Source organism: Plutella xylostella, chromosome 15 (assembly GCF_932276165.1).
Source record: "Plutella xylostella chromosome 15, ilPluXylo3.1, whole genome shotgun sequence".
Lineage (NCBI taxonomy): Eukaryota > Metazoa > Arthropoda > Insecta > Lepidoptera > Plutellidae > Plutella > Plutella xylostella.
This window is the reverse complement of record NC_063995.1, coordinates 3,323,560-3,340,012: the sequence shown is the minus strand read 5'-3', so window position 1 is coordinate 3,340,012 and position 16,453 is coordinate 3,323,560. Positions and strand designations below refer to the sequence as shown.

General features: G+C 43.7%; 2 protein-coding genes across 3 annotated transcripts in view; both read left to right on the top strand.

Annotated features, from left to right (window-relative positions):
* LOC105398609 (hormone receptor 4) overlaps positions 1–11,951 on the top strand; it is a 66,431-nt gene extending 54,480 nt beyond the window's left edge. For both annotated transcript variants that reach the window (XM_048625907.1, XM_038108343.2), the window contains 6 exons: positions 2,440–3,525; positions 3,628–3,845; positions 3,926–4,321; positions 5,286–5,478; positions 8,447–8,562; positions 8,802–11,951. In XM_048625907.1, coding sequence (XP_048481864.1) covers positions 2,440–3,525; positions 3,628–3,845; positions 3,926–4,321; positions 5,286–5,478; positions 8,447–8,562; positions 8,802–8,882 — 2,090 coding nt within the window. In that variant the 3' untranslated portion in view covers positions 8,883–11,951. The remainder of the gene's footprint in view (positions 1–2,439; positions 3,526–3,627; positions 3,846–3,925; positions 4,322–5,285; positions 5,479–8,446; positions 8,563–8,801) is intronic.
* A 1,595-nt stretch (positions 11,952–13,546) lies between these two features.
* On the top strand, positions 13,547–16,301 carry LOC105398560 (eukaryotic translation initiation factor 3 subunit I). The gene is made up of 5 exons (XM_011570680.3): positions 13,547–13,652; positions 13,802–14,028; positions 14,283–14,415; positions 14,919–15,086; positions 15,767–16,301. The coding sequence occupies exons 1-5, from the start codon at positions 13,650–13,652 to the stop codon at positions 16,223–16,225; spliced, it is 990 nt and encodes a 329-aa protein (XP_011568982.1). The 5' UTR covers positions 13,547–13,649; the 3' UTR covers positions 16,226–16,301.
* The last annotated feature ends 152 nt before the right edge of the window (positions 16,302–16,453 follow it).

The window sequence follows — 16,453 nt, the reverse complement described above, 5'->3', positions numbered from 1 at the left end:
TGCTAATAAACTACGCATCACATAATATAATTTGCATAAATAACAGCTTTTGTGCGATAATGATAACACAACTTTATGGCAATAACATTTTATTTTGAATATAAATGTATATTTTTCGACGTGCATCATCATTGCTCCCGTAAATAAATAGGGTAAGCTATCTGAAATGATACGAGATAGGGACGTAAGGCGGTGTGTACACGGGGCGGGCGCGACACGTGACGGGGTGTGAGCGTGACGCGGCGGACGCGCCCCCAACTCTATTGATTTGTTTATTTATACGAACGCGAATACGTCAAACGCATATGAAGACCACTATTTCAGGATCGCAGTTAGTTACATGTTTACATGTTAGGTGAATTAGAGAGCAGTAATGTGGCAGGTGTATTCAGCGTATAGTTTATTTGTTTTTTAATTTAGTTAAACTTTCTTATTTGTATTGAATTTTACTAAGTATGAGTTTATCACATGTAGTTTACCGGCTAGAGTAAAATAAAAAGTTATTGATCGCAATGGCGTGTGTGGGGTTGCGTCAATCAGCTGGTTATTCAGGCTTAGTGTGAGGGTAGCGATGCAGGCGGGGGCGCGGGCGGGGCGGCGGGGCGGGCGGGGGTGGGTCGTGGCCTAGTTCAAGAGGTCGGAGACCGCGCGCGACCTTCGGACAACAACGATCGAAAACAATCGCGAATGGCCGACGCCGCCCGCCCGCCGCCCGCCCAGTGACACTCGCCCTAAAATAGAGTCGGCCGACGCCGTCGATCATCAGGTTATTTATTGAACATCTATACATAAATATAATGAGCTCTAGGTATACATACATTATTATGTATTAATAGCTTTACAAGTGAGCTTCACTTTTCTTTAAATGGTTTAAAGTTGTAATCGTGGGATAAAAACTAGTAACTAGTACGTATTCATAGAAAAGGTTTTAATCTTTCAGTTCAATCTTTATACGTTATTATTTTTTGCATGAAATAGTAACAAAATAACTTCTTAAGTATTATAAAAAATCAAGTGCATTCATTACTTGCAAAAGTATGTAGAGTTATTAACATTATTTAGGCCGTTTCCTAGTTCCAATTCATAAAAGCTAAGCAAGTCTAGATGCTGTCCGTTACATAACCGTTATGCATAGCAATGCACATGCACCATAGCCTCCAGAGAGAGGCGGGCCGTTGCATCACCGGCTAGAAAGAGCGGTCCCCTCCTAGGTAATGATGTGGCAAAGGACGCGGAGTGAAATAGAGATTGTCCTCTATGCGCTGTGCACGCGCTGCACTCGTGCCTCGGTAGTGCAGCCAGCCGCCACGCACTCGCCGCAGTGACCTAATAGCGGCTGGAGGGAGGCACCAGGAAGCAGCGGGGAGCGAGTGCGGTAGGTCGCGCTCACTCGCGCGCCCGACGCTCCCCGCGGCCGCGCCGTCCCAACCACTTTCTTCCTCAAGAACAAACACGCGCCGCGCGCGAGCAGAAGGACGCGAACTAAAATCACAGATAGTTTCCGCGCTGATCTTGATCCCGAGTTGCAAAAGACAATTGAACAATGTGATAAATAACGGATATATGCATTTATGCAATTATTAGAGTCAATGGACTTGTTAAAATTTGTGAAGTGATGTAATAGGGAGCTCGTAGACGGTAAACACTTCGCCTATGGATTTAGTAATAAAAAGTCGGTAATTTTGATTTTATTTTGTATTGTTTTGTTTTTAATGGCATAATATTTCGTGGTATAATAATTAATTTGTGCTTTTATGATTGCTAAAATTATCGATGGGTATCGCAAAATCCTGTAAGTAATAATTTTATGTCAGTTATTCTTATTATAATAAAAAATATACTAAGTACAAGGGACTACATTATTGATTGTATCTATTGTATGATCAGAAGATAGTTCAGTGCTCCCCGCGCCGGCTGCTGCAGGCTGCACTAGCTTCCGGGCGCGGCGGCGGCGGCGTGCGCGCGCGCAGCTTTCACTTTCTCACCGCGCGCCGCCGCCGCCGCCAAGCCATCTTGCTCTCGCACGAACAAAATAAGATTTAAAACAATATTAAAGTTATCATTGTACCTATAAGTAATAATGCTTTCTCTACTTATTCATAGCAAACAATTAAACCCTTACGTTGTCGCATAGTCCATGGCCCAGTTCGTTCATTCTATTTCCTAGGTAGGTAGTCTCATAACAGTGGTTTCTATGTGGCCACAAGTCAGTTTGCATCGTGACGCAACGGACTAATCTAGTCGGCGTCGGGAAGTGCAGTGTCGCGCCCCCCGCCCCCCGCCGCCCCCGCCGCGTTCCGCCTGCGCTGAAAGTACGAGCAAACCGCGCGGTCATTGACGTTTCACCTAATTTCTATTTCTCGCATGTTAAGTCGGCGGTGCTCTTTTTCTTGAACGAGAGATGCAAGGCGTCGCATTCTAACAGAGTTTGTCCCCCAGGCGAGTCTGCCGCTGACACGAGCACGTCGTCGCCGGACCCCGGGCCGCCCTCGCCGCGCATGGCGGAGGGCGCGTGCAGCTCGCCGCCGCCGCCGCCGGTGTTCGCCGGCGCCCCCTCCCCGCCCCCCTGCCACCCCACCGTCATCCGCTCCGCGCCGCCGCCCTCCGTCATCAAGTTCGAGGGCACCCCGCACGCAGTCAAGGCGGAGAACGCGGCGGCCTACAAGCAGGTCCCCACGCCGCAGCCCTCCCCGGTGAAGCTGGAGGCGGCGCCGCTGGAGCTGCCGCAGCCGTACCGCCCCCGCGCGCCCGCGCCGCACCCCGGCAACCACGTGCTGGGCCCCGCGCCCTGGCCGCCCGCCGCCTGCCTCAACGGAGTCAAACCCGAGCTCATCGGAGGACACTTCCCCTCGCAACCCCTCGAGCCGAAGGGAGCGCGCGGCTCGACGCAATGGCGCGGCGCGCCCGCCGTCATCATGGGCGAGTCCGGCGGAGTGCGGACCATGTTCTGGACGCTGCCGGCGCCGTCGCCCGCGGGCGAGCCCTCCCCTAGCGCGTCCCACACCCCGCCCACGCCGCCGACGCCCGACCCGGCCAACTGCAGCGAAGAGAACGCCGCGCGACTCCTCCTGAACCTTGGCGGCGAGCTGCGGCGGCAGCGCGGGCCGCCCCTCAACATGGAGCTGCTGTGGGCTGGCGACGTGTCGCAGCTGCCCGCGCACCAGCAGCTGCACGCGCTGAACCTGAGCGCGGCGGCGGGCGGCGCGGGTGGCGGGGCGGGGGGCGCGGGGGGGAGCGGCGCGCTGGCACTGCCCCGCCCGGAGCTGCGCGCCTACGCGCCCGAGGCCGAGCGTGACGAGGACGACCAGCCCATGATCTGCATGATCTGCGAGGACAAGGCCACCGGCCTGCACTACGGCATCATCACCTGCGAGGGCTGCAAGGGCTTCTTCAAGAGAACGGTGCAGAATCGAAGAGTATACACCTGCGTCGCTGATGGAGGCTGTGAGATCACCAAAACACAACGAAATAGATGTCAATATTGCCGGTTCAAGAAATGTATTGAGCAAGGAATGGTATTACAAGGTGAGCATAGTTCATTATTCAATTAGGAAAACATTAAAATCGTGATTGATTGACTTCATTGAATTCGTTATTCATTTTGTTAATATTCGGTTTCCGTTCCAGCTGTCCGTGAAGACCGGATGCCGGGAGGTAGAAATAGTGGAGCCGTTTATAATCTTTACAAAGTGAAGTACAAGAAGCACAAGAAAGCGAATAAGACTGCAACCGCCACGAGCAGGGCGTCGCCTCCGGACAAGTCGAAGGACCCCGCTCTGCCGCCCCTCCCACCTCACTTGGTCAACGGGACCATTCTTAAGACTGCCCTCACCAACCCTAGCGAGGTAAGAGACTCCAATTCAACCTCAAGTTTTTGAATATGATGTTTAATAAGTTCGCAATTAATGTAGGATGTTCTGTCCAGGTGGTACACCTTCGCGCGCGGCTAGAGAGCGCGGTGTCGTCGTCGCGCGACCGCGCCGTGCCGCTGGAGCGCGCGCTGCACATGATCCGCGCGCTCATCGACTGCGACGCCATGGAGGACATCGCCACCGTGCGCCACCTGCCCGACCTGCTGCACGACACCTCCGAGATCGGCGACAAACTCTGCAAGATCGGCGACTCCATCGTACACAAGATGGTCGCGTGGACCAAGAAGCTGCCCTTCATCATGGAGATCCCCATGGAGATCCACTCGAAGCTGCTGATGGAGAAGTGGCACGAGATCTCGGTGCTGACGACGGCGGCGTACCAGGCGATGCACGGCAAGCACGCGCACGCGCCGCCCTCCGCCGACCACGAGCAGGACTTCATGCAGGAGGTACGTACTGTCAGGAGCGAGGTGGAGTGAGAGGGAGCGAGGCGGAGCGAGGGGGAGCGAGGAGCGAGCCCTCGCCGGGTCACTTTCGCTGCATAGACTTCCGCCGCGCAGTTACGTCATCTGCATCGCTTGCGCAATGCGATAGAAAGTCGCCGTCTATGGTACCTCTAGCTGCACTCGCGCTGCACTATTGCATGAATGGTGCTATAATAGCCCGCTGTGCTGTGATAAATCTTAGAATTTATAGCTTAATTAGGATTTTGCCTTTATGAGTTAATAGAAAATGTATAAAAGTAATTGAATTGCGTGATATGTTTGTTATAGAATTTTATATTCATCGTAACTTTCATTGAGTTCGCGTCTCATTCTCATTCTCATTCTCGCGTTCATTGTTAATGAATGACTTAACATTTTCCAACCATCGTTCAATCAGTATGTTTTTAAAACTTCCCAATTTCACATAAAAATGGTTTATTCCTAATTAACAAACGAACACACAAAGCAATCGAACCTCGAAGTTGAGTTGCACGTGTTACGTAAATGCTGCTAATGCTAGTTACATGAAGGTATTTCATTGTCTAGTGCATTTCCTGCATTGTATGCTACAGTTGCGTTACGTAAACTCAATTATTTCTAGGAAAATACACGAAAGATAGTGAATCTATTTAGAAATCAGATAGTGCTCCATGTCTAGCAAAGAAAGGCAACGCTTCTATTGTGGCATGTAGACCAATACAATTCATAACCTTTCAAATTACTTAAAAGTAATGGTACAAATCACAATGACTATAGCAAAAAGACGGTTGATTCCATTTTTAGGTTAACTAAAAAGGTATCAAGACAAAAACAATAGAAAACAGCATTGGCCCTTAAAAACAACGTTCAATCAACTCAGCCTTTAGGGTTGCCAGTTTCTAGTTGTTACCTACACGAATAAGCAAACTAACCCTCCCTCCCCGCACAGGTGAACGCGAACCTGCGCACGCTACAATCCTGCCTGACCTCGCTGATGGGGCGGCCCATCACGCTGGAGCAGCTGCGGCTGGACGTGGGGCTGGTGGTGGAGAAGATGACGCAGATCACGTGCGTGTTCCGCCGCATCCAGCTGCGCATGGAGGAGTATGTGTGTCTGAAGGTCTACATACTGCTTAATCAAGGTGAGCATTGAGTTTTTCCGCTACGGCTACAACTGAAGCATCTTTTAAGTTCTAACCCTTTATGAGGCAGAGTAAGTTCAAATATTTCATTGGTTTTGGACGTAAAGTCGATGGAATATAATTCAAAATAGAACGGTCATATATCGCCCGAAACCTTTATAAAGGGTTAAAACGATAAGATTCAACTGGTATTCTGTGAAATATCAGTTTTTGGTAAGAATACTCCTGTAATATAACTGAATGAAGAGAGGTGGACTGGCAGGACAGGAACAAAAGTATCAGAAAGTACAGAGTGAAATTGGTATAAAAAAGTGAATGCGGTTGCTGACGTCAGAGTGAACAAAAAGCGAATCTTCCATTCAAATTGTGTTAATTGATAATGGATAACCTTTCACCGATCGTTATTTAGGCTATGTAAACATTTGAAAAGCTGACCGAATGGTTTCCTTGTTTTCGAAAGTGTACTTTTTTATTGTGATCTAAAACTGTTTTGTTTTATTATACTACAGTTCATAACAAATATGGAGATAAAATTTCATGCTCCATTAAGTATGACGTCGTTAAGGTACAAAAAGCAACGCACGTCCTGAATACTTCAGTGTAGCACATAGATAATTGCATTATAGAGAACAAGGGTGTTTCTGGGGTGCACGGACACCCCTAGTGGGGGAGCGCCCCGCTGTCATGCAATGTCTCTACCTAGGTGTAGCTCATGTAGGGCTCTACCTAGGTTACCTAGGTGTAGCTCATGTAGGTCAGTTACCGGTTACACAAGCGGCGCCCTCCGGCCCAGGTGACTCATTCTCATTAAGATACTTTGTAAGCGGCAAAGAGCACCACTTCCGCGATTGATTTAGAACCCAACTCGGGACAATGTTTCATGGATGCCTTGCTAACTGTAATGTTCAGTTTTTTTATGTTTTGTACTGCTGAAATTGAGCGTTAAAAGAATGTGCGCATAGAGATATTGATATGAAGTAGAAACCTACACGAGTTCAACAAACTGAGTACTAATAGGCAATCAAAGTTGTTGTTCTGCATCTATTGCGTCAAAGCGTCTAATAATGATGTCAAAATTATTATAAGTTAGAAGCGTCTGTTGATAACATCAAATTTAGACGGCGGGAGAAGCGCGAAGTTTGGCTTGCCGCGATCGCCTGTCATTGTAATTTATGGTATAGTAACCCAGTTCGGGCGCGCCCGGCGACGCCTGCGCTTGCGACACCGATTAGGGACTCTCGGGAACTTGGGACCATTTGACGGAACGACTCGACGCGTTTTATAGCCATTCAGATTCAATAAGGTTCATACATACTTACTCGGTTTCTTAGTTAGTTGTTATACTCAATAACCAACCCATCAGATAAAGAAGGAAAATATGCAGGTAATAAAGTATGTGCACATTTATTGCAGAGCGGCGGCGGGTCGCACTATTACCACCGGGCTCTTAGTGCAGGGAAACCAAGGCATCCTGCCTTATCGCCCGCAACTAGGTCGCCCGTACGACGCCATGTTAGAAAATTATTTTCACCGCTCACGCGTGATTGTAACATTGTTTATCAACTTAAAAAGCACTTATCGTTTAACTTGGCAGATTACCTACTTTACTTTGTTAGGTACCTACCTAACTACTTGCAGGCGAACTGGATCCAAGATAGTGTTAATGCGAAGTGAGACCTTTACAAAATGTTAGAGCACAAACGTTTAAACTTTGTGGTAAAATATAATTAATCTGTTCCATGGGCAGTTTCACCGAACATTAATAGACAAAATAAAGCGGCATGTCTGTAAATATCCTATAAACGATTTGTCCTTCAAGCAAGCAACGTGGTGAAATGGAAAGCGTTTGCGCAATCATTCTGTAGAGCTTGCGTGCGTGTGTGTGTGTGTTTGTCACTGCTTCTATTACTAGTCCGTGGCAGCGCATGTGTGCTGGGTAGGTTGTGTAAGTTTTGAGACTCGAACATAACAGTTCGCTGTAGACGTTAGAAACGCAATAGCAATGTTACTGCGTTACGGTTACGGCCAATAGCATCGTGGAAATACATTTTATAGCCAGCCCTATATGCGAGCAATTTAAAACCATATAACTATTAATGATGAAACATGAAATACCCATGGCACGCAGATAATGTCGCATAATAGACACAATAGATATAAAAGCGTTGCGTCATCTAACGGGACAGCATTTCACTCTCGGAGCGGAAAGCGCAACGCGGAAGGCGCACTTTCTCTTTTGCGCTGCGCGGGGCGGCGCGGGGGGCGCGGGGGGCGCGGGGGACGCGGGGAAAAGTGCGGATTATACGATACGTTCCACCAATATGCTGCATCTCGTTCTAGCTTACGTAATCCAACCGATCACAATTATACTTACAAGCTTCGTTTCAGTATCATTGTTTAAAAAATATTCACCATCCTTACAAATTATTGATTTGAACGGACATAACAGCAAAATATCATTCCAATACCAAAACCAGTTAGAACGAAAACAAATGTTACAACCAAGTATCTAATGCTGTAGGTACCTACCTCAGTATAAATGCGCATCTAAACTAAACTCGCTTGGTGCGCGAATAATAGGCAGCGCGCTCGTTGGCGATGAGGACGCGAGCGCGGAGGTCAACGGCTAGCCGCGGTCGTTGCCCCGCTATCGCAGTGACCTACTGAGCGATGTGACGTCAGAGCCGCACCGCGCGCTCACACAAACGCTGGCATTGGCTTAGCGCTGCCAACTAGCGCCATCTAGGGACGAGTAGGAAGGTCTTTGTTTAACTTTGATGATGGTGCTGTGGCCATGCGTTCATCCATCCGTCCGTTTGATGCAATGCGTGCAATAAATAAGAACGAAGTGAAGTTCATATTTATTTACTATTAATTAAGTACTTAATGGATTATGATGAACAAGAGCATCATCCTCATTTGTTACTCATGTATCCTGTATACTCAATCTGCTTGGTGGTTGTTACAGAGGTGGAGCTGGAGGGCATCCAGGACCGGTATGTGCAGGTGCTGCGCAGCTACCTGGAGCACGCGGCGCCGCACCACCCCGGCCGCCTGCAGGAGCTCTTCGCACGGATACCTGAGGTCAGTACCGTACAGCCATACATACAGATAGGTACTGAACTCTTGAAATTATAACACCCCTATTTTGCGTAGGAGGGTAATCATGTCAAGTGGACAGAGGATACTGATTGGGGAGGGTCGTGTTATGTGCAGTAGTCGACTGGTACAATGACCAAGAACTTTTAATTTCTACGCTGTCTTTACGCTCCAGAAGTTCAAAAGTATGGTTCTTTAACTAACAATATTTGTATTCGTTTCAGATTCAAGCAGCAGCGAATCTGTTATTAGAGAGCAAGATGTTCTACGTGCCGTTCGTGCTGAACTCCGCTGAAATTAGATAGTATATGGCCCAGCAGGGCGTCTAGTTCGCGATGTACCAGCGCCCGGGGCTGCGCCGCGCCGCCGTCTTATGATCGTCGCACCCGCCAGCATGTGTTCACGCGGCCGGCGCCGGCGCCCGTTCCTAGGCGGCCCGCAGGGAGCCGCCACACCGCCCGGCCCGCCCGCCCGGACTGGAACGGACCGGGCCGGGCCGCCGCCGGACCGCCGGACCGCGCCCGCTTCACTCATCCTCGTCCACGCGCAGTGACCGTGCGGTATCATTACATACTCTCATCTAGACAATCCATTGTGTGTTTTGGTTTATGTCTACTAGAAGAAATAAAACGTCCCAATTGACAGACTGATATATATTAATAGTTATTTTTAAACGTAGTTTCGAGGGACTTGAATGCGTGTTTTATACGTGGTAGTGTACACTACATAATGTTAAATAGAATAAATAAAATATATGCTACTATTTAATTAGTCAGTCGAAAAAATCGCATAATATATATTTCTGTACATATAGACTGTAATTTATACGATAGGGTTTAAGATGTTGTTTTAGGAATAGATGTTTCTACTTGTATCTAAATGAAATATTGCTGTCTTAGGTTGCATTTTATATTGTCTAGGGAGGCCTCTAGTAGGTTACTCACTGGAGTGTAATAATTAAATTTACAATTAATTTTATATGACTTGTTTGTTTGTAAGTAGCACTAAGTACCTATTCTCAGTGTTTACAAAGACTGCTTGTATACAACTGTACTGTTTATACACTAACATAATCTTTAGACGCGTGCGTGCACGCTCGTTCTCATAGTCACAACTTATGCATTTTTATTGCCAATACATCTCGTTAGTAACGACCCACTCTCCTCACTCTGGTCTTAACTTACTTTAGCTGTTTCCGTGTGTCGCGTGTGCGTGCATGTTGCATTTGTCTCCGCGTGACGTCACGCGCCCGCAGCTGGCCCGCACTCGACTGATCCCGGCCAGCCAGGGCCCCTCTGACGTCTAGCCTCATTATAACTTGACTTATTTCCTCTTCCTTACCGCAATTGTGTTCAGAAAATACGCTCAATGCACATAATGAAGAGATTGATATTTATCTTACTCTTATTTTCTTCCCAGTCTTATTTTATTCCCAGTAATTATTCTAATTCCGTCTTAAACATATTATAATGTCGTGACATTTGTATATAATATATAGAAACTTGCACCATGGCAGTCGAAACTGAACGGTGTATATAGCAAATTAACACCAACTATCTTTTATATTTATACTACCTACTTTCTAATTAATATGTAATTATGAAGTAATTTTTAATAAAAATCTATCTGCATTCAAAACTAATATAGTTAATATTTTTAAATTTAGTAAAACTAAAAACAGACTTTCTGTAACCATCACTGTCGGTAATCACTGCCTTCTATTGTAAAGTTATTTGCCGTTATATATTGTTAACACCGTTTGTATTAATGTTAATGTTATTTGTAATAAACGTTCCGGCAACGGTGAACAGTTACCGTAGATATAGGAAGGATGAGATATCCTTGAATTAATTAAGATATTACAACCAAAAAGTTCGTTCTAGGGACTTAGGTTCTAGTTAATTTAAATTGCCCATTGTTATGGAATACCTATAATGATGACAAAAAGTTAAGCTCCCCACCCTTCTCCATAAAAGATTTTATTTTTCTAGTAAATTGGATAAAATTCTTTAGTGTTGATGTAAATTTTTTGCAAAGTTCACTTCACCGAATAGGGAAGGGAGCCACCAGGCGAACTTGATTATGAAATGCTTGTTGAATGTTAAGGCTCACCTCGGTGCAGGTAGGTCAACTCCCCTGGTGGGTCAACTCCCCTGGTGGGTCAACTCCCCTGGTGGCTCAACTCCCCCGGTGAGTCAACTCCACGACAACAGTTAAATAGACAATCCCGTTACCTGAATGAGCGGCTCTTGTTCCTCGTCGCGTTACCATTAGTTAAGTGTTTATCGTTATTATTGTTTTGTAAATTAAATATAATGTGAATACAACCAGTTACGATACTGCCATCAAATGCCTAATTAGTTTTGAGATAATTTTGTTAAAGTTTATTAAGTAATTCGTTTTAATTAAGTTAGTAGTGTTCGTGAAATTATAATTTAGTTCAATGAATGTGATACACAAACAGTAATAGTTTATTGGATAATTGAAATGTTCCACGCTATTTAGTGTCATTTGTTTGTGATAAAGCCCGCAGAGCCGCCACTATTTCACAGTCATTGGGCCACTATTTATTTATATTCTAAATTTTTATCAATCTTTATTATAAATTATTAAAGACACCATCAAAACGAAGGTGTAAATTCTAAAGTCTGAGGTAAAGATGCCTTTATAGATATTTAAAACTATAATGACGAAAATCGTAAATTATAAACTGTAATGGTGAATCGAGCGTCGTTTACTAACGTAAATGTTTTTTTTTAATATATAATTAATAATGACACTTATTTTGTTAGTAGTTTAGTGTATTTTTAAGACACTAACGGTACTGTATCGGATGGAAATTAGAGTGTAAGGATGTTATTGGCGTTGTACAAAGTTAGTATTGAGAACCCTGTATGTATAAATAAAATTGGCGCATTACTGGCGAGTACCTAATTAGAGTAGGACACGATATGCCGCGGAGGCTCTACTATAAACTGTACATAGGATATACTTAGGGTTGCCACAACTCGCTTCATCTTCGCCTGAATTGCTGATCGGTTCTTTCACTTTCCTAGCTCTACCTTAATTTCACTAGAGATGATTACTTTCAAATTTGACTGAACTTTGAGAATTTTCAATGATTTGTTTCTGCTTGTTTATAATATTTTAATGTTTTGCATTAGATAGCTTGTGGCATTACTGGATCTAGGATGTGTAGAGGAGTCACTCGGAGTAACTACCAACGTCCTTAGTCAAGTGCCGGTGGCGTAAGTGTGAGGCCCCATTTGTGCGTTGCGCTGCGTTCTATCGCGTCGTCCCAAAGAAACTGTCATAAAAAATACCTAAGTCTGTTCCTTTGGGACGACGCAATGCAACGCAGCGCAACGCACCAATGGGGCATTGCTCTTGCTAATGCTATACACATTTACAAGTACATAGGTATTAGCAATGTTGGTTCGCTGCTCCTATATGAAACCTAAATGGAAGTGCTTTATAGACCATTAACTATCACATGGTTACTCCGATGTTAATAGATACTAAATCTTGGAAATATTTTGACTGATATATAGTAATATAAACATAATGTTAATATATTCGTAAGAGAATAACAATTATTGCATTTCACACTTTCTTACAGTCCATAATGAGATAGATAAACATTTAATAAGTTGTTCTGACGAACTATTTTCACATAAATAGAATAAGTAAGGTTTGTTGTGTAAAAAAATGTAGCTTTCACGTATTTCGGGTTAAAGAGGGTTGAAATTGTGTACATTAGACCTTGTATTAAAATAGTTATAAAGCGAGTGTAATTCCGTAAGAGAATATATATATTTGGAATCGTTGACGAGTGTTTGTTGTATATAATTATCTACATATTACAGATGCATATAATATGTATCTATCATATTTCAAATTAATTTTTCATAAATATTATTATGTATTTTATGTGTTATTTATAAAACAAACACGTTTCGCTTACCATATATTATTTAAAGTCGAAATATTAATGTATTTTAAGTCACATAAATAGACGATTCACTTTCATTACCACTCTTTGCCATAATTTTCATGATGCTATTTTATTACCTATTTAGTTGGGTTCGCTCAATTTCAAGACTTATCACTAACTAGTATTTTATCAATAGCCTAGGTCCTAGGTGTTTGTGTTCACATTGTTGTCGTAGAGAGTCACAGGTTGCAGACAGATGGCCATTGGTTCTGAAAGCTATTGTGTCGACCAAGATAGGGTAAGCGGTTGATTTGTTCTCAAGTCGGTCAGTTTGTAAGACACCTCCTATCTCGATCGAGTGGTGCGCCGGGTTAGTCAATTGAATGAGGTCTATACGGTTTCCCAAGAAAAGTTACCTACAGTTAAGTTAGCGATGCATAACGTGTTTGTACTTTAATTTGTTTTTTAGTTGTACTCTTGGAAATCAATGGTTAATAATTTAAGAAAATAAATTGTATGTGAATTATTAATTTGTATTTTTGCAATACCTTAACCCGGTTAGTCCTGCCTACTCCAGAAATAAAGTCTACTCCTGAAAAAAACCTATTTCTTATAATCGCTATCCTAAGTAGCTAATTTAAGTAGTTTGACTTTTCAACACTAGATGGCAGGGCAAGCAATATGCACTGCTTCGCTATAGTGCTGCCATCTAGTGCACAATAGATTACTGGCAGACATTAGGCAACTCCTCACTAGATGGCAGCACAATCAAAAATGCTATTAGTTAGACTTTTTAACACTAGATGGCAGTGCAAGTAAAAACACACTGCTTCGCTATGGTGCTGCCATCTAGTGCACAATAGATTACTGTCAGACTATTAGTTACTTACCACTAGATGGCAGCACAGTCTCAAATGTAATTAGTTTTAATATTCGCCACTAGATGGCAGGGTTGCGCCTTTTTAAAATATTGGCAGGTTCTTTGGTTTCACAGATTACTTTGAAGATTTTCCATTCGTCACTGCCTGTCAGTAGGTAGCTCGGTAGCTGTCACTTTGCTTGCTCTTTTTGATCGCCGCCACATGTCATAGCATTAGTTTTCTAATTTTTCATTATAAAAACATAAAATAGCCTGAAAATGGTGAGTTTTAGTTAATACTCAGCTAATAGTTACTATTTCGTATACATTTATAACATAGATATATAATATAATTAGCTTCCAGGTACGTTAACCCAAAGTTGATGACTATGTATGAGTTGGAATTTATTTTCTGTTGTTTCATGTTTTAGAAACCTCTGATGCTGCAAGGGCACGAACGTGCCATTACCCAGATTAAATATAACCGAGAGGGAGATCTGCTATTCTCGGTGGCGAAAGATTCCAAGCCTAATGTGTGGTGGTCTCTGAACGGAGAACGGTTGGGGACTTTCAATGGCCACGGTGGAGTGGTCTGGTGCCTCGACGTTGATTGGCAAACTATCAACCTCATCACTGGGGGCGGAGACAGTTCATGCAGGTATTTATTCCAACCTGTGATACCTTAAAATTACCAAAACAAATTCAACTTCTAACCCTACCATTATATCTCTACCAACACTTTAGGAAACACAGAAATATAACAATTATATGTGAAAGTTTAAAATATAAGATTAGAAAACATATGAAGTAGCCCAGCCCAGATATCAATATTCCATTATTAAAGCTTATGCTCAATGAGAGCTCCAAAACACTCTTACATGCAAATGTTTATTCTTGTTACAAACATTACAGATTATGGGACTTAGAAACTGGAAAGAACATTGCCACAATCAAATCAAATTCATCAGTAAGAACAGTGAACTTCAGCTTCAGTGCATACCAAGCTGCCTACACCACTGACAAAGCCATGGGGCACCCCTGTGAGGTAACTACATAGTCTAATTACATAGTAGAAAATAATTACTTGCATTTATGCACCCATTTCTTGTCAGTGTTGTTTTATGCTCAATGTAATAGGGCCAGTTTATTGCTATCCTTTAAACACATCAACAATTAGGGAACTAATATCTGTCTACAGTCCAACTATAAAGTCATGAAAATAAAAAGTGGGATTGTGCAGATAGATACCTAATATAAATAGTTTCATCAAAAACTATTATACTTAAACCAATTTATTAACAGCAAAAAAAAGTCATAAATACCACCCGGAGACACACCCGACCCGAAGGTACCCATGACACTGGCAGTTGTGAACAATAACCCAGACCACAACTACTCAAGCTTCATAAATAGTTGTTTATTAATGTTTACTGAAACAAATAGGATGATAATTATGATAAGTAATGAATGGGAAATAGTGCAGTAAAGAAAAATACAATAGAATTTCCATTTCTTCCACTTTTTAGATTTGTTGTTTTCACTTTACAGGTGTTCATTGTTGACACAAGGACGGTAGATGAATCTATCTCAGGACAGGCACCGATCCTCAAGTGGGAGATCACAGACTCAAAGGTGACCTCAATGGTGTGGGGCAATCTGGATGAGACCATCATCACCGGCCATGAGGCTGGTGACATCATTCAGTGGGATCTGAGGGTAAGGCTTGCCAACACTTACTTATATTTCTGCAAATAAGTTAACTAAAACACTTATCAGTAGTGGACAGTTTTACTTGTGTATGCTCGCAAGAGTTTGATCCAGACTAGTGTGTGATCCACATTTAAGTTTAAAAAAAAGAGTTAATTCTTATTATTGGTATGATCATACACTGCCATTGGATGCACAAAAGGAGCCTCCCCAAGTGCAATATCAAGTGAAATATGCACATAGTGTCCAGCGCAAGCTAACAATTTATCTGACTGACTAATCACCATATTACACCACAGCGAAATACTCTTGACGCGTTCCTAGTGCTGGTCAACAAAACGCTAAGAAGATTCCTACACTGCTGTGATGATCTCTTGTGTTTGCTTTTTTTTTTTATTTCTTATATCTATCCACAGATCTGTTTGTCTATGTATTATAGCTGTTTTTAACAGCATGCGGATGACACGCCATTTTCCGGCGTCTCGTGTGCATATTCCACGCGTTACAATTAATACTTGTATGAATGCTTGCTGGGCAATCTCGCGTGCGTGATCAAATCCGCATGCTGTTAAAAACAGCCTATGTCAGCTGTCTAATACCACTGATAAATTATAATAAGCCCTAAACTCCATCTCGTCCATAACTGTGTTATATAATATTATTACAATAATTATTGAACATCCTCACAGACGGGCAAGAAGATCCACTCGATCAAGGAGCACACGCACCAGATCAACGACATGCAGCTGTCGCGCGACGGCACCATGTTCATCACGGCCAGCAAGGACCAGACGGCCAAGCTCTTCGACACCAGCTCGCTCGAACTGCTCAAGGAGTACAAGACGGAGCGTCCCGTCAACTCGGCAGCCCTCAGCCCGATCTTAGACCACGTGGTGCTGGGCGGAGGCCAAGACGCTATGGACGTTACAACTACATCCACCCGTCAAGGCAAGTTCGACGCAAGATTCTTCCACCTGGTGTTTGAAGAGGAGTTCGGACGTGTCAAGGGGCACTTCGGGCCCATTAACAGCTTGGCGTTCCACCCCGATGGCAAGAGCTACGCGTCCGGCGGAGAGGACGGGTATGTGCGCGTCCAGAGCTTCGACCAGTCCTACTTCGACTACACATTCGACTACAACCGGGAGTGAAACTGAGCTGGACTAAGAAACGTATTTTGGAAGTTATTCCTTGAGTATTTGTAACTAAATAAAGATGTCTTATGAATTCGTTTGTTTTTATTTATTATTCTCTCATAGACAAGTTTGTTCATATTACCTATGTTCATATAAATAATTGAATGAATGCGGCGGCATTCGGCCTCGGCATTGTACAACCTACACCAATTGAATAAATGCTACGCTATTTTTTTTGTCCAA